This window comes from Monocercomonoides exilis, assembly GCF_001643675.1.
Source record: "Monocercomonoides exilis strain PA203 chromosome Unknown scaffold30-1206723, whole genome shotgun sequence".
Taxonomy (NCBI): domain Eukaryota; phylum Preaxostyla; order Oxymonadida; family Polymastigidae; genus Monocercomonoides; species Monocercomonoides exilis.
Window position 1 is genome coordinate 1,137,794 of NW_027150575.1, and position 27,424 is coordinate 1,165,217.

At 39.1% G+C, this 27,424-nt stretch overlaps 5 protein-coding genes across 5 annotated transcripts; 3 read left to right on the forward strand and 2 right to left on the reverse strand.

Moving 5' to 3' along the window:
• Positions 1 to 127: 127 nt before the first annotated feature.
• On the reverse strand, positions 128 to 2,687 carry MONOS_8162 (uncharacterized protein). The gene is made up of 2 exons (XM_067878549.1): positions 2,494 to 2,687; positions 128 to 2,434 (listed from the first exon to the last, which is right to left on the reverse strand). Exons 1-2 carry the CDS (start codon positions 2,679 to 2,681, stop codon positions 325 to 327), a joined length of 2,298 nt encoding a protein of 765 aa, XP_067725248.1. The 5' UTR covers positions 2,682 to 2,687; the 3' UTR covers positions 128 to 324.
• A 124-nt stretch (positions 2,688 to 2,811) lies between these two features.
• Positions 2,812 to 5,059, forward strand: MONOS_8161 (alpha amylase). Its single transcript, XM_067878548.1, has one exon. The coding sequence runs from the start codon at positions 2,820 to 2,822 to the stop codon at positions 4,779 to 4,781; it is 1,962 nt and encodes a 653-aa protein (XP_067725249.1). The 5' UTR covers positions 2,812 to 2,819; the 3' UTR covers positions 4,782 to 5,059.
• A 2,245-nt stretch (positions 5,060 to 7,304) lies between these two features.
• Positions 7,305 to 10,308, reverse strand: MONOS_8160 (uncharacterized protein). Its single transcript, XM_067878547.1, has one exon. The coding sequence runs from the start codon at positions 10,119 to 10,121 to the stop codon at positions 7,566 to 7,568; it is 2,556 nt and encodes an 851-aa protein (XP_067725250.1). The 5' UTR covers positions 10,122 to 10,308; the 3' UTR covers positions 7,305 to 7,565.
• An 853-nt stretch (positions 10,309 to 11,161) lies between these two features.
• On the forward strand, positions 11,162 to 22,129 carry MONOS_8159 (uncharacterized protein; the record flags this gene model as incomplete). The annotated part of the gene is made up of 1 exon (XM_067878545.1): positions 11,162 to 22,129. The coding sequence occupies one exon, from the start codon at positions 11,162 to 11,164 to the stop codon at positions 20,957 to 20,959; it is 9,798 nt and encodes a 3,265-aa protein (XP_067725251.1). The 3' UTR covers positions 20,960 to 22,129.
• A 2-nt stretch (positions 22,130 to 22,131) lies between these two features.
• MONOS_8158 (putative ARID/BRIGHT DNA binding domain) lies at positions 22,132 to 27,141 on the forward strand (the record flags this gene model as incomplete). Its single annotated transcript, XM_067878544.1, has 3 exons — positions 22,132 to 22,677; positions 22,739 to 26,960; positions 27,074 to 27,141. The coding sequence occupies 3 exons, from the start codon at positions 22,132 to 22,134 to the stop codon at positions 27,139 to 27,141; spliced, it is 4,836 nt and encodes a 1,611-aa protein (XP_067725252.1).
• Positions 27,142 to 27,424: the final 283 nt, after the last annotated feature.

The following is a 27,424-nucleotide window of genomic DNA, read 5'->3' on the forward strand; positions in this document are numbered from 1 at the left end:
GCTTCCAAATTTTTTATTTTTTCCTTGTATTCCAATAAAGTTTGTTTAAAATTATCTTCAATTGTTAAAGGTAAATTCACTGGATTTTGTGGGCCTAATGAATTTTCTGATTTATTTAAATCATATTGAGCAATTTGTTGTTTCAAAGATTTCAGCCAATCATCGGCTAAAAAATCTTCAGTTATCATGAATTCAAATAACGTGCAAGATCAAAATATAAAAATATCTCAATCTCAATTCTAAATATGAAAAATAGGTCAGAATTCGAATAAATATTTTAATAAATTATCCAAATTTGATTGTGGTTCTTTAATCGTGCAGATTTCAATCAAAAGTCAGATCATTTTTTAATTCTGATTCTTCAACGCCAAGAGTTCGGCTCAAGGAAGTTCTGCTTTCTGGAGAGTTGTTTGTTGCATTGCGAATTGTCCAAATTGCTAATTCTCTTGAAAATGGGTTGATGTCATCGTGGTTGGACAGAGCAAGGAGAAGAGGAAATGGATGAAGCAAGGCCATTTTCATTGAAGAGCAGGTGAGAAATCTATGAAGAGGATAATATGACTCAGAAGAAGAAGAAGTAAATGATGATGATGATGATGATGATTGCAAAGATAACGACGAAGAGTTGAAGAGTTTGTTGTATTCGTCGATAAGAGCAGCACTTTCAGCTGTGCTCAGAGCAGAAGAGCAGCACATATTCCCCACAATCTTCAGCAAAAGACTTCGATAGCCCAAAAGAAGCAGCGGGGGAACACTCTCTTCCTCCTTCTCTTCTTCTTCTGATGCAACTGATGAAAGGGCTTTTCCTCTTTTTTCTTTCACGTTCTCTTCTCTGAAGAACGGTGGCTCTTTTTCATCAAACAAACCAAAATCGCACTTTTTGGGATTTTTCTCTTTCTCCTTCATTTCCTTCTCGTCTTTTTCGCTTTTTCCTGTTTGCTTCTTCACAAATCCAAGCTGCGGCCAGCAGTCCTCCTTTTTTGGAAAGATTTCTGTGTTTTGCAGCGGCTGAGGCGGTTCTGAGACAACAAGAATGTTCAAATCATCTTCTTTCTCTCTCTCTTTTTCGCTGCCTTTTTGTCTGTCTTTCTCCTCTTTGATCGTCGCCACCCTCTCCTTTTCCTTCCCAACCCACTCGCTCCACTGCTGCACTGCCAATGGAGCAATTCCAACAGCTTCTGGCTCCATCTTGTCAATCAGCTGCTGCTTCTTCGCTTTTGCTGCCTCGTCTTCAATCGGCTCTGCAGACGGCGTCAGCTCCTCTTCCCCTTTTTGCAGCTGAGCTTCCAACTTTTCCACTTTTGCCTGCTTTTCTGGCCTTGTGACTGACCCGTGGGACGGAGGGAAAAGAGTGAAGGAGCGATAGAGAAGCTGCAGAATGTGGACATCCAAATTGCTCAGCGCCATTTCGTGAAGAGGATCAAACGTGTTCGCTTCAGATTGACCTGCTTTTGAAGATTTCGCGATATTCTCCTTTTCACTTTGGGGAAATTCTTTTCTGATGTTTTCCTTTTCCTTCTTTTCTGGCTCAGCTGCACATGAAAGTGAATAAGTTATCGATAAGAGCATTGCCAATAGAGACACTTCATAAATGTCCATTCCTTTCTTTTCGCCTGCTGATATCATCATCGTCAGGCTTGCAAACAAATGCAATCTGTCTTCGCGCTTTGGAAACATTGAAACAATTGACTCAAGAGATTCTTCACCATCTTCTTCTTCTTCTTCTTCTTCTCTTGTATCATCATTTTTTGAAACTTTATTGATTTCTTCTTTTTTCAGATCCAGCTTTTCGGAAGGGCAAGCATTATCTTTTGTATCGCTTTCGATGTTTCTGCCATTGTATACGCTCATCGCTTCAATTATTGTCATAATCGGATAAATGGCTTGAATTAGATGTTCATCTGCATCTACAGTTTGATTATAATAAGCAGTCAAAGATTGAAAAACTATACCAAGAAGCAATGATTCTTCACAAAGTAATCGAAGAAGAGAAACAGTGAAAGAAAGGCACTGTTCAGCAGAATTTTTCGAAATGCCTTCGGAAAACTGTAATTTTGATGCAGAATAATCACGCATCTCTCTTTCAAAAGAAAGGCAATTTGAGCACAACTTTCCCAAAACAAACAGTCCATTCTGGGTAAATGACATAAAAATCTGCTTATTCTTTGTCTTTATTGAATTAAAAAGAGAAAGGGCAACACATAAGCTCCGAGTCTGGTTAGTGTCTGATATTATTCTGGCAAATGTTTCAGGAAAGAAAGCAGACCAAGCCATTTCCAAATATCCTCCTCCCTTGCTGAATAAATTAGTTATTGCTTGTGCAAATGTAGACAAAATGTTTGAGTTTGTTTTATAAAACCTTTGCTCGTCAAATCTACATTTTTGTGAAAAATGATCCACAAAAAATGAAATGCGCCTTAAAAATGTTTGGTCTCTAAATTACATAATCAAATAATGACATGAAAATCCGAATGATGATTATTATGAGCAAACAAAAGAGTGATTGGCATTTCTTCATAAAGAGCATATGCATTTCTCAGTTTAATAGATGCTTTTAAAAGTAAATCATTTTCATCTTCTTTTGTCAAAATATCATCTTCTTTTAATAATCGTTTATCAGGCTCAAGTACCAATGACTTACTCACAATTATACAAAATTCTTTTACACTTTTTTCATTCATTGAAAATATTCTGGGAATAGTTCCTTTTTTCTGTTTGCTTTTTTTAAATTCATCATTTATTTTTATTTTCAATAATATTCAAAATTATTATGATTATTCTCTCTTTCAATATTTTTTGTTAAGGGTATTTATTCTTAAATGTTTTATTGCTCTTATTTTAGTTCATCAAAAAATTCTTTTCCGATTAAAAAAATGTTGAATTCTTCAAAAAAGTCAGTTACCAAAATTTTATCAATAATTACTGCTGTTTGTTTGACAGTAATTGCCATTGTTGCGCCCTTGATTGTTTTGCACTCTCCTTTGGTTAGGAGACATGCTTCGTTTCAGCAATCGTCAAAGGACTTACCTGGTTGTGAAATTCATCCTTTTTTGTCATGCCACGAAATGGAAGGAGAGATGGACGAAAAATGGAAAGATAATTTATGGAACACACCACCAAGAAACCACTCAAGATGGTCAGGCGGATTCCAAGATATGAGTGTTTTACAAGGTTATCCACAACTGCAATACAACGCTGATCATACTGAGTGCACAGTCACAATTTACACAAAAACGAAAAATCCAATGCTTCTGTATTATTATTTTGACGGTCAAATTCAATCAAGTCCTTCAAAGAAATACGATACATCATACAAGCGCCCATTGAAAGTTATTGTTACTGCAAGATCTGGAGAAAAATTGGAGTTAGACGAGATTGATTTCTTGTGGAACGTCCAACCTTTAAGACCAAGAAAAGGTGATTATCGAAATGGTCAAAAAGGAGCAATTGTCGAATTATTTGGATGGCCAGATGAAGACATTGCGAAAGAATGCCAGTTTATTGCGGAAGCTGGATATCTTGGAGTTAAATTATTCCCTCACCAAGAGCAAATAATGTCATTGCAACCATTTGAATTTGAAATGAATCCTTGGTTCTTTATGTATCAACCTGTATCTTATCGTCTTGAAGGAAGAATGGGATCTCGCGCAAATTTGAGAAACACCATCAACAAATGTCGTTCATTTGGATTGAGAGTTTATGCAGATGCTGTTGTTAATCACATGGCAGGAGCAGGAAATGATATGTCCATGCATCGTAATCCAGGAGCAGGTTGCAATTATTGGTATCCAAAGAATTCATCTGCACAGAACGGAGATATGTCTCCTTTCTACACTCATTCATACACATATGAAATTAATGATTATAATGGTCGGCCAAACAATGCCTTGGAGTTTCCTGCTGTGCCGTATGGTCCAATGGACTTTCACTGCGAGAAGGCGTTGAATCGCTGGACCGATCCAAATAATCTGAACACGGGATGGCTCGTGGGTCTTTCAGATCTTAATACCGGAACCGATTATGTCAGACAACGAATTGCCGATTTCTTTGTTGATCTTATTTCAATTGGATTTAGTGGTTTCCGTATTGATGCAGCCAAGCATATTCATCCAAAGGATTTGGCAGCAATTTTTGCGAAATTCAAGGCACGCCTCGGAGGAAATATTACAGAAGATTGGATCACTTGGCTGGAAGTTCTGACAGGAGGAGAATCATGGCTCCTTGTTAGAGACTCTGAGTATTCATACACAACTGGACTGACAAGAGAAATGAAGGCTGTTGGACTTAGCGATGAAGATATTGATAAAGTGAAGATTTGGTGGAGTGGATATCCTGTTGAACCAAACAACGATGAAGGAACCCTCAGCAGATGGAGAAAAGTTATACAAAATGACGATCATGATCAGCAAAGCGATGGCTCATCATCGAGATCTTTGAATGACAAAGGATGTGTTCTAGTGAAAGGGAATGGATGCACCCCTGACAAGCATCGCTATTATGAAGTGAAACTGTTTGAAGATCCTTATGAAATCAATGATAATGATAATGAATATCCCATTAGAATGGTTCTTTCATCGTATTACTTTGATGGGCGCATAACTTCAGTTCCAGATGGGAAGTCTGATTGTAGATTATGCAAAGTGACATGCGATGGTTGTAGAACAAGAAGATATGCTCGTGCTTATAATCCAAATGCAAAAGCATATGAAGGAACTGACTATACTCGTGTACACAGAGATGCTGCAATTATCAATGCAATGAGAAAATGGATGCATATTTAAATATATTTATTATTAAATAGATAATGAATTTTTTATAATTTTGTTCTGATATCAAATATTTTTTTAATTTTAGTTGTGAAGTTTTAAGTTAGCTAATAATTTTTGCTGTTTGTTTTAGTGTTTTCTTCATTTTCTGTTGCAATCCCATGTAAGTTTTAACTATTTTTTTTCTTTAAGAAGTAAAGTTCACCCTTATGTAAATAGAATAACCTTTTCTTCTTACGAATGATTTTTTCTTTTTATTCAAAATAAAAAGTTTATCGAAAATTCTTAAAAATTAGATTTTTTTTTGAAAAAGAATTGTCTTATTACAAAGATTGTTTATTCAAGAGAAGATTAATTGACTTTCTCTAAATTAGAATTCCATATTATTCTCTTTCTTCACTTTTTTCTTTTTCTTTCTTTCTTTTCTCTTTTTTTTTTTTTTTTTTTTTTTTTTTTTTTTTTAGAAAATTATTGGCAACCTGTTTTTTTGTTGTTAATTTGTTGGAGAAAATTTTTGAAAACAAAACTTATTTCGGTGTGTTGATTCTTTGATTCTTTCATATGGATGATTATTTTAAAAGTTAAATTTTTTATCTACCAAAATATTCGGTTTTAAAATTTGTGATGAATATTCACAAATGAACTCTGAAAAGTGAGAGATCTATTTTGTGACGCCTCTAATATTTTTTCAAATCAAACTTTGTCTTTTTAAACGATAGATAAACATTCAAATATTGAAAGAAAATTATTAAGCAAATGATAATGAATTTTCATTATAACAAACACACCAAAAAAAGTTATGTTTTCAAAAATAATCACCCATATCTGTGGAGAGGAAAAAAATTTTTTTGTAAGAAAAGTGAATCACAATTGTTTTGAAAGACAACTAAAGAGATGATCTCATGACAAAGTTGTTTTCAATTGAAACTGTTTCTTATCAGTGTCAATTAATCCATATTCATTGTCTATTTTTTTTAAAAAAAATGGGGCAAAATATTTTTCTTCAGGCATTTTCATTGAAAAATTATGCACTTTAAATTGAATTTTGTGATTCAGAAAAACACAATAAATATCAGTTCATTTTTTGACATTCGAAAAATGTTGGAAAACAATATGTTTTGATTTCTCCGATGCCTGTTTACGGATGTGAAAATCAAATTTATTTCAAAATCTGATAAAGTTATATAATGTTTGAGAGATGCAGTTTTTTTATGCTTTGTGCATAAAAAGCTTGAAAGCCCATATTTTCCCCCATATTTCGATTGTGAAGATTTGTTTTGAATATTGATCCTTTATGACAATGTTAATCGTTCAAGTTTTTTTTAAAAAAATGAATGATGAAAATTGATATCAAACATATTCTGAAAGAATTTTATGTTCGATTAATTCCCTTTAGTTTGATAAACGTATACGAAGAAGTGACTTCCCTATTTCTTGTTGATTTTATTGTCAGTTAATCTCACTTTTAACCCATGAAAACTGTTGTTTTGATTTTTAATTTAGACAAAATCTTTTTGTTTCAGAGATATATTTATTTGTCTATAAACACCCAGAAAAAAGAAATGATTTCAAAAATAAATCAAATATTGAGATTCAAATAGTTATTTTCCCCTGTTTAACTATTCGAATAATTGAATAATAATATAATAAACAAAGCAAGCAAACAAGTGAACAAACAAACAAACAAACACGCTAGCAAATAATTAATCAATAAAAAATGAGAGAAAGAGAAAGAAAGAGAGAGAGAGAGAAGGAAAGAGAAAGAAAGAGAAAGAAAAAGAGAAAGAGAAAGAGAAAGAGATAAAAGTGTATTTTTGAATGCAGAATTTATAAGAGAATATTATTCTTTATTATATCTTTCAAAATGACAAACATTTACGACTCAGATTCAAAAAAAATCAGTTCTCAATTTTCAGTTCATTTTTTCACTCAATTACAGTCTAATCCGGATATAATCACGTCGAATATAATCACATTCGAATATCGTCACATTTTTCGATGCACCGACATTTTTTGCTTGTTTTTCATTCATTTTTCATCGCATATAATCACAGGGATGAAAATATATAATCACATTTTTAATTATAATGGGTGACTTTTTCAATGAAAAATCGATTTTTTGATCAAAATTTTCAAAATTTCGCTTTTTCAAAAATGTGCTCAAAAAAGTCAAAAAAATGTGTATTCATGATATAAATTGATCAAGCTAGTGAAAAAAGTGTATTTGTGTTGAATTTCCAAAAATAAAAAATTCGACCCAAAATTCATTATTTCAAAAATTGATTTTTATTTTTTTCTGTGTTGAGCATCATCGTATATAATCACAATCGGATATAGTCACAAAAAGTTGTGCAAAAACCGATGTGATTATATCCGGTTTAGACTGTATTTGCAAACAAGTTGGATGTCTAATTAACTGAATTCTTTTGACGAATGCGTGTAAAGTTTTCTTATTTGATACAAAGAAATTAAATTTTTATTGCAAAAAAATTCATTCACATATCAGATTTACTGCATTTTCTTTTCTGAAACTTATTCTAATTATGACCATTGAATGATAAAAATAAAAAAAAAAAGATTTAAAAAATAATAAATGAAAGAGCAATTTTTAATTTGAAATTGATACAATTAATTATATAAATGAATTATTTTTCTCGAAATTGAATTATTTTTTAGTTTACAAAATTTCAAAAAAACAAAAAATTTAACGTAAAGAAGCAAATAATAAAATGATTAATGAAAAAATTTGAAAAATTATAACAAAAAATTTTTTTATTTTTTATTTTTTATTTTGATGTTCTAATTCTTATTTGAAGAAACAGGTGCGAGCGTTACATTAAAAGAGCTTCCGCGAAGAGAAGAAAGCGAGAAAGTCATCGGCTGAGTCAAAGGATTTGCCTTCTTTTTACGAAATGTGTTTGAAGATCTGTTGAAAGACGATGAACAATCATAATGATGAGAAGAATGTCCAGGAGGATGCACAGAACTTGTTTCAATTTGATGCAATTGAGAAGAATCAGTTGAGGAGCAGGGATTTTGAATAGAGGAAAAACAGCTGTTGAAATCAGTCTGTTCAGAGCATGGAACAAAAGACGATGCAAATGGAAATCCAGGAGGAGGGCAAGAAAGTGGAGCATTGTCAAATTGAAATGGATCAGAATTATAAAAGTTAAACGATGGACATTCTGACTGCAAAGAAGCAGATGATGAAAAGGATGCATCAGGATAGGATTGAAATTGGGAAGGTTGACTAATTTCAGCTGAGGAGCAGTCAGCAGGAAAAAGAGATATGTCCTCTGATTCCCAAAAATTAGTTGAAAAATCATTTGAATGAAGCAGTTGCAAAGAAAATGTAGGTTCAAAAAATTGTGAATGGACAGTTTCTTCCTTTGGAGAAGACAAATATGTGTTTTGAGCAGATAGACGATCAGATGATGGCTGCAATGCAGAATGTGGAATGTCTAATATTTGATGCCCTTCAATGGCAGGCAGAGTTTGGCATTCATCTGATTCGACGAGTGGTTGAGGGAAGCAATTGATGTTTGTACCGACAAAAGGGAATGACGAAGGAGCGATGAAAGAAGAAAGATCAGATTCAAACATCATCTCATTCGAATCAAAAGATGTAGAAAAAAAATTAGGAGGAAGAGGAAGAGGAGGAGGAGTTGATAATGATGAAGGGCAAAAGCATTTATCTTTCAGCTCTTGTTTCAAGTTCTTCAGCAACCTTTTCTTTTTCTTCTCTTCTCTTATTGTCTCATAATAATTGAATTTTTCTTTTTCTGAAAATTCCTTCCTCTTCTCACTTTCCACAAGCTTTCTCTCTTTCTTTTTGATTTTTTCCTGAAGTCTTTCAATTTCACCAGTTCTGTCTTCCGCTTCTTCTTCTTCTTCTCCTCCTTCTCTTCTTCCTTCTCCCTCCAAACGCCTCAGTATCTCCTTCATTTCTTCCAACGTCGCCTTCTTTCTTTTGCGGTGTGCCCATTCCTCTTCTTTCTTCTCCGCTTTCTCAACCAATCGTCTGCGCTCCGCTTCCCAAAGCATCTTTTCCTCTGCGCTGAAGAAAGAGAATTTATCTACCCATTTCCCGTAAAGTCTGAAGAACTTCTTCGCTTCCTTCAGCTGATCCCGCGTCAAACGTATTCTCTGCTTCAGAAGAGCAGAATCTGAACTTTGAATGTCTTGAGTGACCTGCGCGTGATAATCAATGTCATTAATTGTATCACATCCTTCGTCAATCTCTTCATTGTCATTCATGTGCTCCTCTTCCATCATTTGCATTTGAGTGAGCTTTGTCAAAAACTCTTCGTCTTCTCTTCGCCATTTGACAGCCATTGCAATCTGCCCTCTCATCGAATAGTCAGATTCTCTTCTTCCGTCTCTCTCGACTTCCACGTCAATCGCCAGTTTCGCACGATCCTTTTCGGTGGGCTCCCAATCGCATATCATTTGAATGAAGTCTGCTTCTTCTTCATCTTCAGCAACATCCTCTTTCTTTTCTTGTTTCTTCATTATATCATCTTCCGAATCAGCAAAAGAAGTAAAATACGATGCAGAATTTCCGATGCTTATTGTATTCTTTTCTGAAAAAATTGGGATATTTTCGAATTTGTCTTCAAAATCTCCAAGAGATGAATGTCTAAGAATGCAGTCATCCTTATTTGACATCTGACTAAACTTTGGCTCTCTTGAATCATTCACATGCAAATTTTTCTTTGACAACTCATTTGAAACTTTCTTTTTCATCTCCGAAAAGAAATTAAATCCTAAAATTGTATCAGTATCGTTTGAATCTGGTTTATTCATCCTCTCTTTATGATCAACAAATGAACAGACTTTTTGATTATGCAGCATAGACTCTTCACTTTCTTGTTCTTTGGAGTTAACAACTTCCGTATCTAATTTTATGAGTTGCAACTGATTCGTAGACTCGAATTCTGTTGCCTTTTTATAATTGGAATGCGAATTAAGCTTTGCTTGACCATGAGAAGAAAATGGCAGATCAGATTTTTCACTCGAAAAAGTCTTACAAATTAATTCATTTTCAGATTCTGTACAAACGCCACAATTTTGTGATTTGCTTAAAAGTGATTTGTGCGATAAAGTTGTTGGTAAGATTAATGTATTGCATGAAGAATGATTGTCAATATTTCCATCCTTTTTGACTGGCTCAATATGATGAATGTGATCGTTTTGCACTTCCTTTTCAAAATAAAATGGCAAAGACTGCCGAGATGTTAATTCTTTGTACAAACCCTGAGATGATTGATAAAACGAGCTTGACAAAAAAGATGAAGAAACATTAACATTTCCAGAACTTGAATATGCACTTCTGCGTAAACAACTTGAAATCATTGCGTAATTCTTATTGCTGCACTGCTCAATGATGAATATATTCCTCAAAAATCTATTTATTGATATGCTTTTCAGGATAAAGTGCAGTTGCGATTTAAGTTTGAAACTTCACCTCAATTTTGCTTGTAACAAATATAATCTTCTATTGAAGTTTCAAAAAATTTCCTTTTTAAAAAGTCAAGAAACGATAATTGAGTTAAAATATTAAGAATTGTTTCAAATAATTTTATTATACATTATATGATCATTTAATAAAACTGATGGATCAAGTGGACGAAGAACAGAGGTCTGTTAGTCGTTCAACAACAAGCTCTGCATCTACCAGAGGAACAGTCTCTGTTGTGAGATTTAGTGGATTTGATCAATGGTTTGGATTTATTTTGTAAATGCCTCTCAGATTTTATTTTCTTTTTGTGAAGGATATATTCAAGTTTTTATCCTTTTCACAGGGTATGCTTTTAGCATTTTTTATTATTCGTTAAAAACTTTTATTTTATAGGAAAAAAGGGCAGATAATGCCTTTCAAATATTGACAATTATTGTAATTGCACTTCAACTTGTAGGCATTTCTTTTCGAACTAATTTCTGGCCTATTTTTGGAGATGCAAGAATGTACTGCCATGACTTTTTTGCGTATGCTATTATTTTGTTTGTATCAACAAAATAAACACTTTTTCAATCAAAAAAATAGTTATCTTGATTTTTCTATATGTTGGAGTAGCGAAACATTTCATCTTGTTATGTTCATTCTCGTTACTGTACCATTTGTTATTACCATAATCGGCTATGGAATAATTACTTTGATATCAAAAAAAGAAGGATTGATTGCTCAATGGTTCTGCAGATTAATTTATTTATTCGCCAATCTCGAAACAACAATTTTTTACATCCCTACAATCAACGTTTATTTTGGTCAATATTCGTGTTTATTTGGTGATGATGCATTGACATGCAACGATGCATCTCACATTACGCTATTAATTTTTTCAAGTCTTTTTGGAGTTATTTTTGTCTCATTCGGTATTTTCTTTCGAACGTTTATGTTTGACTATGCATTAAACACAAAGAATTATTTTGCAACAATCACTGGGATGGTGTATCTTCTGGCACAGGTGATGATTACCATCATGTCTATCAGCACGTCAGTTATCCACACGATTACTCAGAAGATCCCCGCTGTTAATTCAGCGATATGTGTTTTCTGCATATTCATATTTGAGGCGTACGTGTATGTGTGGCAGCCCTACTTCAAGCCGATGGGCAATGCGCTCTACATGTCCATCATGGGCGTGGCAATGGTGGTGTTTCTCTTCTCCTTTGTGGTTGATGCCGTGTTTGGGGAGATCACACTGAATACAACAGTCAGCCAGCTGAACGGCGGCATCGGAGCGATGGTTGGCGTGTGGGTTGCGCTTGTTGTTCTGATGGTTGCTGTTGGGCTGCTGCTATTCTGGCTGACAATGCGGAAGAGCAAGAACGAGTGGGCGATGAGAGAAGGAGAAGCCATCCCGATTCTGCACGGAAAGACAGACGACTTTACTGTTCTGTCAGACACCAACATGAAGATGTACGAGAAGAAGACAGCAGCATTGGCACTTGCAGGCATCGGAGGAGGAGGAGGAGGAGGAGGAGGAGGAGGAGGAGGAGGAGTAAGTGCTGGAGGAGGAGGAATAGCTGGCACGACTGGAATGGCAGGCGCATTCACAGCACTTTATTCATCTCCTCGTAATGTGCCCAGAAAAGGAGAGAAAAGCGGAGAGAAAGCAAACACCACCTTTGACGTGCCTTTGTCCTCGACGGCACTCCAATCGCAGTTAAAAAAGCTGCCTCTGACGATTTCAGTTGGCAGTCAGCATTCTTCCTATCCAAATGAACAGGCAAACACTCACCCACTCGCAGAGGCAGGCGAATGCGATGGCAATTCAGACACGCCTCTTCAGTCGTCCTTCCGCCGCACAAGTTCTGCCTTCCACCTCTCTTCCTTTGAGCCCCCTGTCACTCCAATGCCGCCCATCGCCCCGCTCCCTCTCGCAACGCCTTCGTCTGTCATTTCTGCCCCTTTCGCGGCCTCAAACACGCTTTCTGCTCGTTCTGCTTCTCCTCCCATTCAGCCATTCAACACAACTGCAACGGCAGCCTCAGCTCTTCCATCGGCTTCTTCTCCTTCTGCTTCATCATCATCATCATCATCATCGTCGTCGTCGTCTTCTTCTTCTTCTTCTGTCATTTCAGCCATTTCGCCTGGTTTCCAACGATCCATCAACTCTTCTGTTTCATCACAGCCATCTTCCTCTCTTTCCACATCAATCACTGCACCATTGAATACATCATCATCATCATCTTCTTCTTCCTCTTCCTCTTCCTCTTCTTCCCTCAATCATTCTTCATTTCCCCCACAAATCTCTTCGGTACAAACAAAACAGACTCAACTTTCCTCTCCAAAAGTGCCTCTTTCTCCTCAACAGCAACAGCAGCCAAATGAGCAGAAAATAAAAAATTCCAATTCGCAGTCGAAACTGAGGCAGACATCGAACAAGATGAACATCACAGCCAGCCCACGCAATGCAATAAAGCAGAATGAACATCCAACACAAACACAAAATGGAATGACAAACATGCCAAATGCATCTGGAGTGTCTGGTGTGTCTAACATAACCACATCTCAACTGTCCCACAGATATCCCCCTTCTTCCTCGTATGTTCAAGGGATACGCACACAAAACCAACCTGGTCTGACTCCGCGTTCAGGCGAAGTTCTGCCTGCCTCTTCGACCACAACAGCTGCTGGCGTCTCTGTTAACTCTTCTTTGATGGCCTCCTCTTCTCCTTTGAATGCGCAGAGGACATTCACACCACGTGTGCCCAATCCGCTCACACCTTCAATCACTTGCCCTACTCCTTCATACGGCCAGCCTGCTTTTCCTTTTTCTGCTTCTTCTTCCTCATCGTCATCTTCCTCCTCCTCTTCTCCTTCGTCTCTACCTCTCCCATCTGGTGCTGATTCAATCTCTCATTTCTCTTCCACATTCGACCAGCAATCTTCTTCACACCCAAAAAAGTGCACATCTCCTTCTCTCTTCCCCAAATCCCGCTCTCCTCTCCCACCTCGCCAGCTGCCCCGCTACATCACCTCCTCTCAAGTGGAACACTCCCTCCGCTTTTTGTCATGCAGACACCTCGCAAAGAACAGAGAAGTGCTCGCCTTTGCAGAGAAGCTCATCCGCCACGGCACAAAAAGATTTCCAGACTCGACCGACCTCTGGCTGATAGCAGCGCTTGTTCATCACTACTTCACAGGGAACACATACAAATGTGCAGACAACCTGCGGAGTGCCAGGCAGTGCATCCCATACATTGTGCAGAGGTGGGTGGTGTATTCGATGATGCAGGATTTGGAGAGGAGAGGGATGGACGGCGCTGCCAATGCCACCACAACCACATCCAGCTCCACCGGAAGGGTGTACGGGGTGAGTGGGAGTGGGAGTGGGAGTGGAGGGAGTGGGCTGTGGAACTCGCTGGCGAGCTCGCGGAGTCACCACGCGTCGACTGATGATCTGGCGCATCTGGCAGGGATAAGCGAGGAAGGATCGTCACTCGACGGGGGTGGGATGTCGATGCAGGCGTCTGTCTCTCTGAAGATGTCACTGGCGAATGCACACAAACACTACGAGATCTCAAAGGCCTTTCTGAAGCAGACGTACCAGCTGTGTCTGAAGGAGGTGTTCGACCTCAACCGCGTCATGCGCTTTCTCGACAAGGCAATCAAATACGAGCTGCTTGCACACAACGAGCTGACTAAATTGCTAGCCACTCATCCTGACTCCACTCAGGTGCTGAGGACACTGGGGGTGCTTTTGAGGGACATCGATAGAGACGACGAAACAGCACAGGCGCTGTTCATTCAGGCGAATCAGTTGGAAGAGGAGACTTTGTTTGGGAACACGGAAACAAACTCATTTGATATGCAGTCATTGCACAGTGAGATACATGGAGGAGTTGGAGGAATAGGTGGAGGGATGGGAGGTGGAGGAGGAGGGAATGGGAAGAATGACTATTCAAGAGTGTCGCAGCAGTCGCAAGGGGCAGGGCAGAAGGGAGGGCAGCAGAATGCGGTGGATTCAAGGGCAAATGTGCTGCTGCTGAAGAAGAAGGCAGAAAAGAGAAAGAATAAACACAAAAAACATGGGGCGAAGAGAGCAGATGGGATGAGTACGATTTTGGAGAACGACAGTCTCAACAAGAAAGTGCTAGCACATTTTCTGCAGCTTCTGATAGCGATGATGCTGATCATGCTGCTGGCGTGGACGCTGACGTTTGTGATGTGCATTGAGCGTTTCACTCAATCTTCGCTCACTCTGAACTTCGTGGCGTGTGCAGGAGACTTAACATCCTTTATGAACATTGCGTATCTGAACTATCGCTACTACCTCCTCATCGACAACCCTCTGATCGACAAGAGCGGAGTGAAGTTTGTTCCTTCTGTCGATTTGATCTGCAAAAGACTGCAATATTTCCAGAAGCTGATCTGCTCGCGGCTGGAGGAGATGTACGGACTGACTACAAACCAGAACGAGTTCGAAGCTTTGGAGCTTTCAACAGCAAATGTCATCTTCTGGCTGGACGATGGCTCTGTCCCGGCAGGTGAGCTGCCTGTTCGGTGGATGCTGCCGATCAGCTCGATGGAGCTGTTGACGTCGCTTCTGAACATCATCAACGACCAGTGGATCTTCCACGACCTGGCTGACCCCTACTACCCGAGCAACTGTCTCTATGTCTCCTCCAATCTGCCCATTCTGATGACAGAGCAGCTGAAGTCTGTTGCGCTGCTGGGCTCAGCAAATGCACGGAACACGACGACACTGCTGAAGACGATCAATATTGTGGCTGGGCTGAGTGTGACACTGCTGACAGGGCTAGTGGCGACTATGCAATATGTGGTGACGATCAAGAGGCTGAAGAAATCGCGAAGAGAAGTGTTTCTGTCGTTTGTGACGGCATCGAAGAAGTCCATTGCGAAAGTGAAGAAGCGGCTGGATGATGCAGACAGAGACCAGCTGGACACAGAAACAACATTCTCTTCGCTGACAGGCACAAACACAAACACAAACACAAACACGAACACGAACACCCACCACTCAACTGAAGTGACGTCGATGCATGAGAAGTCAGACTCCGGACTGCATGCACAGAGACACATGCAGCGAAAGCTGAGGAACGGTGTTGTGGACACGAGTGCCAATCCAGTGGAGTTTGTGAGTGTGAGTGGCAGCGACGAGACAGAGGCACTTTTCGATGGAGAAGACGGTAGAGACGGGAGAGAAGATGGAAGAGACGAAGGAAACAGCACAGAAAGCGAGGCTGAAATGGGCTTTGGGTCATATCGCTCACAATCGCAGACAATGTCACAGACACTCAGCCAACCTCTTTCGACGAATTCGCGTGGGGCACTTGGAAAGTACAATAACAGTGACAATAATATCAATAACAACAACAACAATAACAATATGAATGATCACAGTTCATCGCATCTGACAGACAATTCACAGAATTGTGCTTTGGACAAGTCAGAAACATTGACAGCAGGTGAGATGATGTCGCCAACATCAGAAGGATATCTGCAGATGGGAGTGTATGAAGAGCGAGGGCTGGCTGGAGAGGAGGAAGAGGAGGAGAAGAAGATGCAGTCGCCATTGGCATTTCCTGGCTTTGAGGAAGAGATACTGATGAAGAGAGGGCGAAAGGGAAGCAAAGGAGTGCATGCGAATGGAGGAAGATACTCTGCTTCTGGTGATGATATTGATGCTGATGGAGATATTGATAGGCAGATGGGACAAGATGGAAGAATGAAACAAGGTGGATATTCCTATCAGCACAGCGATGGACAGCAGAAGGGGAAGATTGAAGGAGATTTGAGTGAAGAAGAGAAAAGAAGATGGTTGACGATGCGGTCAGAGATGAACGAGGAGATGTTGGGAGGAGAAAGAAGTGAGATGGGGAATGGTTATGAGAGAGAAAGAGAAAGAGAAGAGGAAGATGAGCAGAAGATGGAGAAGATGGAGCTGTGTTTGATGAGAGAGAATGATGAGTATGAAATGTCGATTGCAAACAGCCAGAAAAGAATGTGCAAAATGGAATTTGACAGAGCTGTCAAAATGAATGAGAAATTGAGGCAGATGCTGCTGGCAGAGGAGGAAGAGGAAAAAGCGATGGAAGAAAACGACCCGATTCGACTTTTGAGAAAAGGGCAGAAAGAACAACAACAAAGACAGATGAGACAAGAACAGCAAATGGAAGAGGAAAGAACGAAAATGGCATGGATGAATGAGGAAGAGAGAGAAGAAGAGAAAGGAGAAAGAGAGGAGGAGGAGGAAGAAGAAGAAGAAGAGAAGCCAATTCTGTTGTTTGACGATGAAAGCGAATGGGGAGCAGAAGAAGCAGTTGATGCCATGGCCCATCTGAATGAGACAAATCCCTTCAAATATCTTCTCTCGCCTCATCTTCTGCCCTCCCTCAACACTTCTTCTGATGCAACTTCTGCAGTCAACACAAAAACACTCACAAATGTTCGCTCTTTTCATCGCAATCATTCTGTCACCACAGACTCATACAGCGAGCCCCTGCAGAAGGCAGAGAAAGAAGAGAAGATGATCCACCCGTCTGCCTCTGCCACTGTCATATCGACGTCTTCTGCTGTTCCCAATGAGCTGAACAGGAATGAAGAGAGGGAAGAGGATGTTTTGGTGGCATTTCCACATGTTTCGAATGGAAATGTGGATGAGACAGAACAAAAGAAGAAGGAAGGAGAAGGAGAAGGAGAAGGAGAAAAAGAAGGAGAAAAAGAAGGAGACGAAGTGAGAAGGGTGGCAGAAGAAGAGAATGGAATGAATGTGTTGGATGATAAGGAAGTGCGTGCAACGACAGCGAAAGGGAAGAAGAAGAAGAAAAAGAAGAAGAAGAAGAAGAAGGCGACAGAAGAGTCAGGGAAATCAGATATGCCTCCAGTGACACCTGCAACGTTGGTGTCTTATTTCTCTGAAAAATCATTTGATGAAAAGAAATCGGAGCAAGAGAATAGAGAAGAAGGGGAAAGAGAAGGGGAAAGGGGAAGAAAAGGGGAGGAAGAAGGAGAAGGAGAGAAAGAAAGGATAAAAGAACTGAAAGACGAAAGTGAACAAAAGATGAAGAAAAAGAAGAATGCAAAACAAAATGCAACAGAAAAAATGCCAAATGAAATTGCACTTTCACCTTCTGAAAGCACAAAACAAGAAGGCAAAGAAGAAGGAGAAGAAGGAGAAGGAAGGAGGAGAAGGAAAGAAGAAACACCGAAAGCCAATTCGGATGAGAAAAGAGCGACAGAAAATGAGGAAAGTTCGAGTAAAGACAGCTTAAAACAGCTGAGTGACAGAACAGCAGCGTCACACTCAGAACATTCAGATGAGAAGAGAAAGAAGAGAGAGAAGAAGGAAGAAAAGAAGGAGGGGAAAGAAAGAAAGAGGAGGAGAAGAAGAAGTATTGAAGGAAAAGAGAAAGAGAAAGAGAAAGAAAGAGAAGAAGGAGATGATAACGATGATGATGAAGTGAATGAAGAGGCAGAAAAATCAAAAGAAAGAAGACGAAAGAGCAAAAGAAGAAGAAGAAGCGAATCGAAAAGAAGAGAAGATAAAAGCAAAAGAAGCAGAAAAAGCGAAAAATCGCCAAAAAGAAGGAGAAGAGAAGAGAATGAAAGCGAAGCAAAAGAAGAGAGAAAAGAAGAAGCAGAATCGAAAACAGAAGAAGAAGAAGAAGAAGAGAAACAAAAAGAGAAGAAGAAGAAAGAGAAGAAAGAGAAGAGGAAGAGTCAGTCGAAGAAAAGAACAAACCGAAGGCAGAATGAAGATGTTTCAAAGGCAGAGAAAGAAGAAAGACACCATCGAAGCCAAAGGAATAGAAAGAGAAGACATTCCAAACAGAACACACATTCTGACAGAAGGTCAGATGAAACATCACATTCTGCTAATTCCTCTTCTATTTCTCGTTCTTCACGCTCTCCTTCTCCTTCTTCTTCTGTTTCTCATTCATCTTATCGCTCGTCCTCCTCCTCTTTTTCTCGTTCATCCTCCTCTTCCTCTTCTTCTTTGTCTCATTCTCTTCGTCATCCTTCCTCCACCTGCCCCTCTCCCACCTCGTCTGCCTCACACAGAAATGAGACATCAACAGACACAGAGCATATGCAGCCACTCTCATTCAACTCACTCGCCTTCAATCCTTCTCAGCTCGACCCACAAGTGCAGCTCCAGATGCAGATGCAGATGATGATGATGATGCAATACCAACAGAACGGAATGAACGGAATGAACGGCTCTCCTTTTGTTCCCCCACTCCCAGGTGCAAACATCGCTGCTGCCTCTGCCTCTGCCCCAAACACCTCTCTCCCTTCCTTCCGAACAGCCAGCGGGAGCATCCAGCCAATCGTCCGCTCTTTCTCAGCAACAGAACAGGACATTCTGAACAAACAGCGCCAATCAGCAGACACACAAGCAGCAGGCGTGCCTGTCCCGCCTTCCTCTTCTCTTTACTCCAACTACTCCACTTACACTGCCCCTCCCTCCTCTTTCATCCCCCCACAAGGCTCAAACACAGCCAACGGTGTCTATTTTGCATCGTCTGTGCCATCAACACCAGGAAGATTTGGAATATTCCCGCCGTTTATGCCAATACCCAGCACTTCCAATACAAACATGGCATCTCTCTCACCCGAAGAGAAGAAGATGATGCTTTCACAAATGTCATCATCATCATCTTCTTCAACAACTTCTTCTTCGTCTTCTTCTTCTTCCACCCCACATAATCTCCAACTGCAGAACATCCAAAGCATTCAGAATGCTCCTTCCTCTGCCTCCTTCTCGTCTCCCCTCCTTTCTCCACACAGAACAGCCTCTCTGTCTCCTCAGATTGCACCGCCGGCGATGTTCCCTTCGCCCCGTGTGCCGTTGGGCACCCTCTCTCATCCGATGGAGAAGTCGAAGTCTTGTCTTGCTGAAAGACAGCCGAGTCCGCTTCAGCAAGGCACAACAGCCAATCAGTCGTCGCTCATCACTTCTGCCTCTTCTTCTGCTTCCTCCACGGCATATTCTTCGTCTTCTGCTGGCTCCTCTTCCTCTCTCATTCACCAGCAGGGAGACAGCAACGAGAATGCAGTGGCGAAGAAGGCAGCGTATTTGGAGGAGGCTGAAAAGGCAGCGAAGGAGAAAGCAGAAGAGGAGAAAGAGGAGATGAAGGAGAAGATTGACAAGATGACCTCTTTCATTCCATTCAGCTTTTATGTGCGTGTGGTGCTTGGGGTGGGCATAGTGTTTATTCTGTCTGCTGTCTATTATGCCTTCTCCACATTTGCAGTGGACGATGTCATCAGCTCAAACGATGCTGTGTTCATGTCTGACTATCGTGCTGTGCTGATGGCGCAGATGGCATCAATCGCCATTTCTGTTGCCACTCCTTCCATTCTGTCTTATGAGAAGAGCGGGTTCAACGTGTCTTCGTCGACCAATCCTGTCTGGAGTGATCTGTCGCACATGTCCCACGATGTGCAGAAGATGCAGATGATCCTGTCGAAGCTGGTGACATTCTTCATCGGCGTCAACAGAAAAGTGAATGAAGGCGGAAATGCTTTTGCAGATGGCACAAAACTGACAGGCGACGAAGCACTCGACGCCTTCAGCACAACGCGCACTGTGAAAGAAGGCTCACCTTTTGTGTCTCTTTTGTATGGCACACAAACATGTCTGTGCGACAATCCAGAGGAATGCAGCATAAAAGACAGGTTGTATGGCATGGAAGGAACATACGCTGGACTGGAAGGGCTGATTGAGACAGCACTCTCACACATCATTGTCCTCTCAAACATCACAATTCTCCCTAATTCTGCTGCAAACGATGCAAATTCTGACATTTCTGATGCCAATTCGCAGGAGAACTACCACACGACAGCAATGCGAGTGACGTTGAATGCATCTGAAATCCAGTTCATCAACACAGGTGTCAACTTCGACATTTACGGAGGGCTGGACAAGTTCAACACGCAGATTGTGGAGATGCAGTCAGCCGCCCTTGTTCGCTACCGGACAATTCTCATTGTGCTCTTCATCATCGGCATCGTTGGCCTGTCTATTGGGGCATTCGTGTGTCTCTTCCCGACAAAGCCGCTGCTGGCAGACGTTGCCATCCACACGCTGAAGATCGAAGAACTTGACCCGAACAACGACTCCAGCAACGACGGGGTGATTGAGTGGAGCGAGCAGCACACGGCAGACCTGCCCCGCTTCGACAATGCGCATCAGAATGTGCTGGTGCTGGCGAGAGAACTGGCACAGGCAGCAGAGGAAGTGAGTGACTTGCACTTGGAAGGCTCAGAGGCGCGGCTGAAGATTGCATCAGCGCTGTCACCGCTGCTGATTGGGTTTATGTCAGTTCTGAATGACGAGGAAGGGCTGATGGCGAGGCTGAGAGTGATTGGGCGGCACGTGAAGATGCACCAGACAGAACACGTGGCAGTGCTGAAGGGGTTGCTGGAGGCTATTCATCAGATGGCGCTGGGGAAAGGGTCAGTGACAGCTGTGCTGGAGCAGATCAACATGTGGGTGACGGAGCATGTGGCGCAGATGGACAAGGAGCTGGCGACGCTCATTTCAGGAAAGATGGAGAGCGAAGAGATAGACGGAGAGGTGGATCTGAAGGCAGGGCATATTCCAAGGTCGTATTTGGAGTATCTGGACTCAGACAATGCGAGCATGCAGGAGAAGACAGATCTGCACAAGCTGCATAGCCTGCTGCACATCAAGCAGCATTGGGAAGGATTGTAAGAAAGAAGAGGAATTAGAGGAAAATGATAAAGACAAAGAACAATATTAGCCAATGAAGGAATATCTTTGTGAAATCATTATGTTCTGTTGATTTGAAGTTGAAATTATCAGATTTTAAAGTTTCAATGAATGTGATAACTGAACAGTTTCTCACTCAAAATATTTCATCTGCATATGAATGGCAATGAATAGATTGATAAGCGTTTCTGTGTAAAGTGTTTTGTGGACGCTGTTCGGTTGATCTGACATCATCATTTCCTTTCATCGCTTCGTTTCTGCATTTAATCTTTATGAGCATATTTTTTTTTCCAAAGTAAGAGTGAGCATTCTTTCTTCATTCTGTCAATCGAACCCTCTTCTTCAACTTGTTCCATTCTTTCCATTTGAAACTTCTATATTCCTTCTTGTGAGCAAAAGAGTGGATGTTTCATATTCCTTTTTAAGAGATGCTTTTGAGATGATTACACGAAATTTCTGTATGTCTTCTTAACACAATGTTTACATTGTGTGAATATCATCAATCCTGTGTATATGTTCCTTATGCCAAAAATAATTATTAAATATTTATTTATTTTCTAATTAGTTTTTGATTGCTTTATTTCAAGTTGGTTTCGATTAATTTTCTTTCTTTTTTGTATGTGATTTTGCTATTAGAAAATATGTACTCAAACAAATTGATATGTTTTTATAACACCTTCTTCAATCATCGCTGCATTTAATTCATTTCACAGTTAATATTTATGTTTTTGCTATGTTTTTCTTTTTCTTAATTTCTTTTTCTTTTTGAATGACTTGCTGCTCTTTCAATAATGTATTTTTTAAAGAGCATCTGTTAGTACAATACAAATATTTTTCTTTTTCGTAACTTTTGGAAAATATTTGTTTTATAACATAAATGTTCATTTATTATTGTTTATAAAGTGAAAAGATGTTAAAGAATCCTTTCTTTGATTATGATTTTCAACAGAATGTCATTTAGAGTTTAATCATGTATTCAATTCTTATCTTCATGTTATTTCATTATTGCATCTTTTCAATTATTTGAAATGACATTCATTATTTATAATTATAATTATTTGAGCGAAGAGTCGCAAATTTTCCATAAATCAAATACATTTTATAAATTTTTATCTTTTATATAGCCCATAATAACAATTTTTGGACTCTTTCAAATGTCTTTTTTGAATAACAAAGAGGAATTTGAAAAGTCATTGTTTGAGTTTCATGAAAAAAGAGGAACAAAGATTGCAAGAGTTCCTGTTATGTCACGAATACAACTTGATCTATTTCGACTTTTTCAAGTTGTTCAGAAAAATGGAGGTTACGATGAAGTGAGTGTGAAACGTCTTTGGAAAAAGGTAAATAGAGAAATAGATATTCCTATAATAGGGTCAAGCCCTTATATTATTCGTAAGCATTACAAACAAATTCTTTATCCATTTGAAAGGGTGAAAATACATTTTCTTCCAGATGACTTGTCCATTGGACTTGATCAAGGAATACCTGAAATTCCATCTACATCTCCGAATCCTCAACCAACATTCACACTGGATTCTGATGTTATGGATGACTCTCATTTGAATAAGATATTGACAAGTTTTCTTCCTCGCCCTCGAAAGACATTTAGTTTCTTTAGAATTCCTGCAATGCAATCATCCACAAACGTTAAGAAAAAAATTGCTTCATTTGCGTTTGAAACAGGAGAAGAAAAAGATCTTGTTTGCAAATATTAATATAGTTTTTATTTAACATTTTTAATAACACATTTTTTGTAACTAGGAATGTTTATTTCGCACAATTAGATCTTCTTCTAGAAATGCTGTCGATGGAAGTTTAACGCATTTGAACGATTTTGGTGCTGTGCTATCATTGTTATGGTCTTCAATGGCAATGAACATTGAATCTATTTCATATCAACATTGGGAGGATTTCCGCGTAAGATGGATCGATTGGAAAGAGAAATATGTTTATTCAATGAAAAATGAGGAGAAAGAAAAATTTCAAATTCCAATAAAAGTGATACATCTCAATGATCAACTCAATCAGTCAATTGAATCGTTATGCCGTTCATCAAAATGCACCATTATTGAAGAAAAAGACGGATCTGCTTTGAAAGACCAAAGCTATTTGGCAACTGCAAAATATTCAACGAAAGCATTTAATGAACTGTCTGATCTTGTTACACAAAAGATAAACCTTATATGTGAATTTTACAAGAAACTGATTCAAAATTCTGAGAAAACTTTGAACTCTTTTCGATTAAAAGCAGAAGAAAAAAACTTTTTATACGAAAAATCAAAAGAAGACTTCTTCCAAAATATGCTCAATAACAAATACATCAGCGATGCAATAGAAAGCGATCTGTCTTTGTTTCATTTCGCATCAACTTCCTGCGAAGAGATGCTTTTAACTGATGTTTTGAATCAAGAGGAATTTGGCAGTTTAGCAGCAGAAACAAAGAAAACGAAAAAAATGCGCGCTTTCAATGAAATTGATCAGCATAAAGAAGAATTCAAATCCTCAAAAGATGAAAAATTTGAAAATAAAGACGATGATATGCCAGTAAAAGATGAAGAAAGAAGTAAACGGAAAGGAAAAATAGAAGAAATGAACTGCGAGAAAGAAGATGCAACTGAACAATTATCTCCACCATTTTTGGTCTTTTTTGATGCGTGCTCAAGTTTATTCCCTTCGTCACTTCCTTTGATTGCTGACACAAACACAGGCGAACTCTCAATAATGCCATCTTCTAATGCTCAATCATCAAATATATATTCTTCTTCTTCTTCTTCCCACATTTCATCTGCTTTGCATATTCCGCAAGATTTTGTTCCTGGAATGCGTCATTCTCCTTCTGAACTAACTCAGAACGTCTTATCCAATCAATTGTCTTCTCAGCAATTCAATGAGTATCCTTCAACACACACCCAATGCGTTTCAAATAGCCGTTCTGCTGAAGTTCTCTTTGAGAATTCATCTGCTTTTGCTTCTGTTAATCTGCCTCTGCTATCTTCTCCGCACAAATCCGAGTACGAAAAAATTATGCCATTTATCGAGCCATTTGGGAAATTGATAGACAAACACAGAGAAATGTTGGATTCGAAGAAGAAAGCACTAAAAGAAAAGGAAATGAAAACAGCAAAGAACGATCAGATAAAAGAAGAAGCAGTTAACAACAAAAAAATCGGAAAAAAGATGAAAGAAAGAAGCGATCAGAAAAAGACACCAAAAAGAAGGGACTTATCTCCGTTGCCTCAATCACTTGCAACATCTTCTCCATTCGAACAGCCATCTTCATCTTCCCTTTCATCCCCTTTTCAATCAACTTCGTCGCCTCTATCGCAGAATTCCAACCATTCACCAGATAAGCTTTCCACCTCAAAACAGACTCATTCAACAGTTCATTCTGAGACGCAGCTGTGTCAACAGGGAAATCTGAAGCCAGCAGACGAGTCAAGTCCCACAAAAGCGGAATCTTCTGAACTGAAAGTGCGCATTCATCTGAATATTCGCCGTCCTCCTCTGAATAAAAATGCACAATCTGCCGAACAGTCGCAATTTTCCACTTCAACAGCATCATCAGATGGTTTTGCTCCCTCTCCTTCAACTCCTCCCTCTCCATTTCCTTCTCTTTCAACTTCTTGCTCGTCACCTCCTCCTCTTCCTCTTCCACTTCAACCTCTTGAAACTGAAACCACTTCAATCTCAGCTTCTTTTTCTCCTTCGCTTTCACCTTCGCCTTCAACTTCGCCTTCGACTTCTTCTTCTTCATTCACTTCATCTTCGTCTTCGTCTCAGATTGCAAGTTCTAAGCAAAGCAGTGTTGCTGTTAAGCAATCAAGTTCTGATTCATGTTCTTCTTCTTCAAAATGTTCAATAATTCCTGATAATCCAATTAACACTGATAATTCTGATATTTCGAGCAATGCTAACAACATGTCTTCAATTTCATTCTTCAAACACCCTGCTATGGATACAGATAAAAGCCCTATTTATTTTCAGTTGCGTTTCAACTTTCAAAACTCAAACAATTCCATCACAAGTTCAAATTTGCTTTGTCTTGATTCTTTAGAGGAAAGAAAAAAATGGATGCAGAAAAGAAAATTGCTCTTTTCTTCGTATTTATCACCTTCGCGTTATATTTCTTGTTTTCCTCGTAACATTTCATTTTCTCTTCCTTCAAATGAACTTTCTTCTTCTATTTCTTCTGTTTCTTCATCTGATTTGTTCACATCAAATTCTGAGTGTCTTTCGCCTATTGAGCTGCTTTTTTCGATGGCAATGTTTGGCTCTCAATGCAAATGTGCAAAGTCAACCATCCAACGCACTTTCATCGATTCCTCATCTCATTCACAGCAGTTTGATATCACTTCTATTTTGGGTGTGAACAGCTATTCCGATCCGGTGGAAGCATCTGATGGTTTTTCCTCTGATCCTTCTCGTGTTTACACAACATGCACTGAAAGTGTCCCCAATACAAAGTGTATTTGCTGTCGTTCTCTGCTTTGTTTGAGCAATCAGTGCTGTGAGGCAATGATCGATGCGTTGGAGCTGCTCCACAAGGAGGAAGAGGAAGAAGTCGAGAGGCGTTTGGAAAAGTTCAATTGGCTTTTGGAGCTCGCACCGTTTCGAGTGTCTTCAGAAGATGAGAGCATATTCACTGAAGAAAGATACCAAGAAGCGGAAAAGGAGAAAGAGAAAGAAGATAAGATGCGAAAGAATGAGGCGCCTGTTAGATTTGCCAACGATAAAGAAAATGAAGTCTTTTCTGCAAAAGAAAAGGTTGATTCAGCCGAACACGAGTGGTGTTGGAAAGATGCGCTGAACGAGACACAGCTAAGTGCGTTTGCAAAGGATGGATTGAATAACGTCGCAAGGATTAATGGAATTGAGCTGAATGAAGACAAAGACGAGCTGATCGACTGGAAGAACGAAAAAGAAGATAAACTAACTGAAAACCAAGAGATTGATAAAGAATGTGTTCTGATTGAAGAACAAGGCGTCCAGCTACAGCAAATACCGGAATTGTTAAAGAATGTTAAAGATACAAAATATCAGTCAAATACGCTGAAGCGCGCTCTCTCGTATCTTTATATTCCAGACAAATACGACAAGCACGAAGAAGCAAAGTTGCAGGATCAAAGTGAAAAAACAAAGTTCAAATCATTTCGTGATTATGTGCTTTCTTTTGTATCTGAAGGATCATTCCTCGATTGCACAGAATTTTCTCGTATGCAGTCTGTTATTGCACATCACCCAGCAGTTGCACAAACAGTCATTCCTTTGTTTGTGTCTCTGCTTTGGATAGAAAGTGCATTCCATCATCTTGGCCCGATTATATCTTCATTTTCATCTTTCCCACACATTTCACAGATTGCCACTTCATCAATAGATCAGATGCTTTTTCTTTCTGCAAAGACTCAGCATCCTCATCCTCATTTCTCTTTCCCAATTCAACATCCACTACTCACTTCACTGCTTCACTTGCTCTATCTACTCTCTATTCCTTCTCCTTCACGCACACCAAATCATCCGTTTGCTCGATCAAACGATCATTTTTGCTTTCCATCTCTTATTCAACTATCACTTTTACCACAAGCTATTTCTCGAGCTTTTGTTGATACATTGATTGATATTGTAAATCACGAAATTTATTTCAGAAAATTAAAAAGCTCAAAGTTTCAACATATTCATGATTCCTCAAGCTGCGGCAAAGGCACTGCAGATGAAGTGGAAGCTGCTTCACTTATTCCAAGTATCTCTATTGAAGACGCGTTCACTTCTTGTTATCATTCGTTAATTGCAGAAACACTTCTTCTTCATTTTGACAAGGAAGCTTCAAATGATTGTCTGAGGTCGGCTGAGCTTCCATCTTCTTCATTGTGCACATCATTCACGATAACTTCATTTTCAAACGACTGCAATACTACGCCATGCCATTTCAATCGTACTGGTGAATTATTCATTTCTGTTCTCACCATTCTTGCATCTATCTCTGAGAGTTCGAATAATGCATCTTTATTTGTTAGCGATCAATTTTGGAACAATACAAAATTTGATGAAACGGCAATGCCATCATATTTTTTGTCTTCTTCATTTGAAAACGATATAAAGACAAAGAAACCATCTTTTCGTTTCTTTTGCTTTATAGCTTCATTGGTTCTGCTTATTTTGGAAAGTGATGTTGGCGAAGAGTTTTTGTTGGGTCTTATTTGCCTTGAAAATTCACTAAATGCGCTTGTATCTTTTCTAAATTCTGAATCGTCTGATGAAATGAATAATTCAACATGTCGTAAAATGCAGCTCTTGTTACCACTTCTATCAGTTATTTCTGTTTCCGTACTCGACAGTTTCATTTCTTTACTTTTTGGAAGGATTAAAAAAGAGCTTATTCAACAAAAAAGGATAAGGCGATGGGATATAAAAAGAATTGAGATATCTGCTTTGCATGTGTGCAGCAATTTA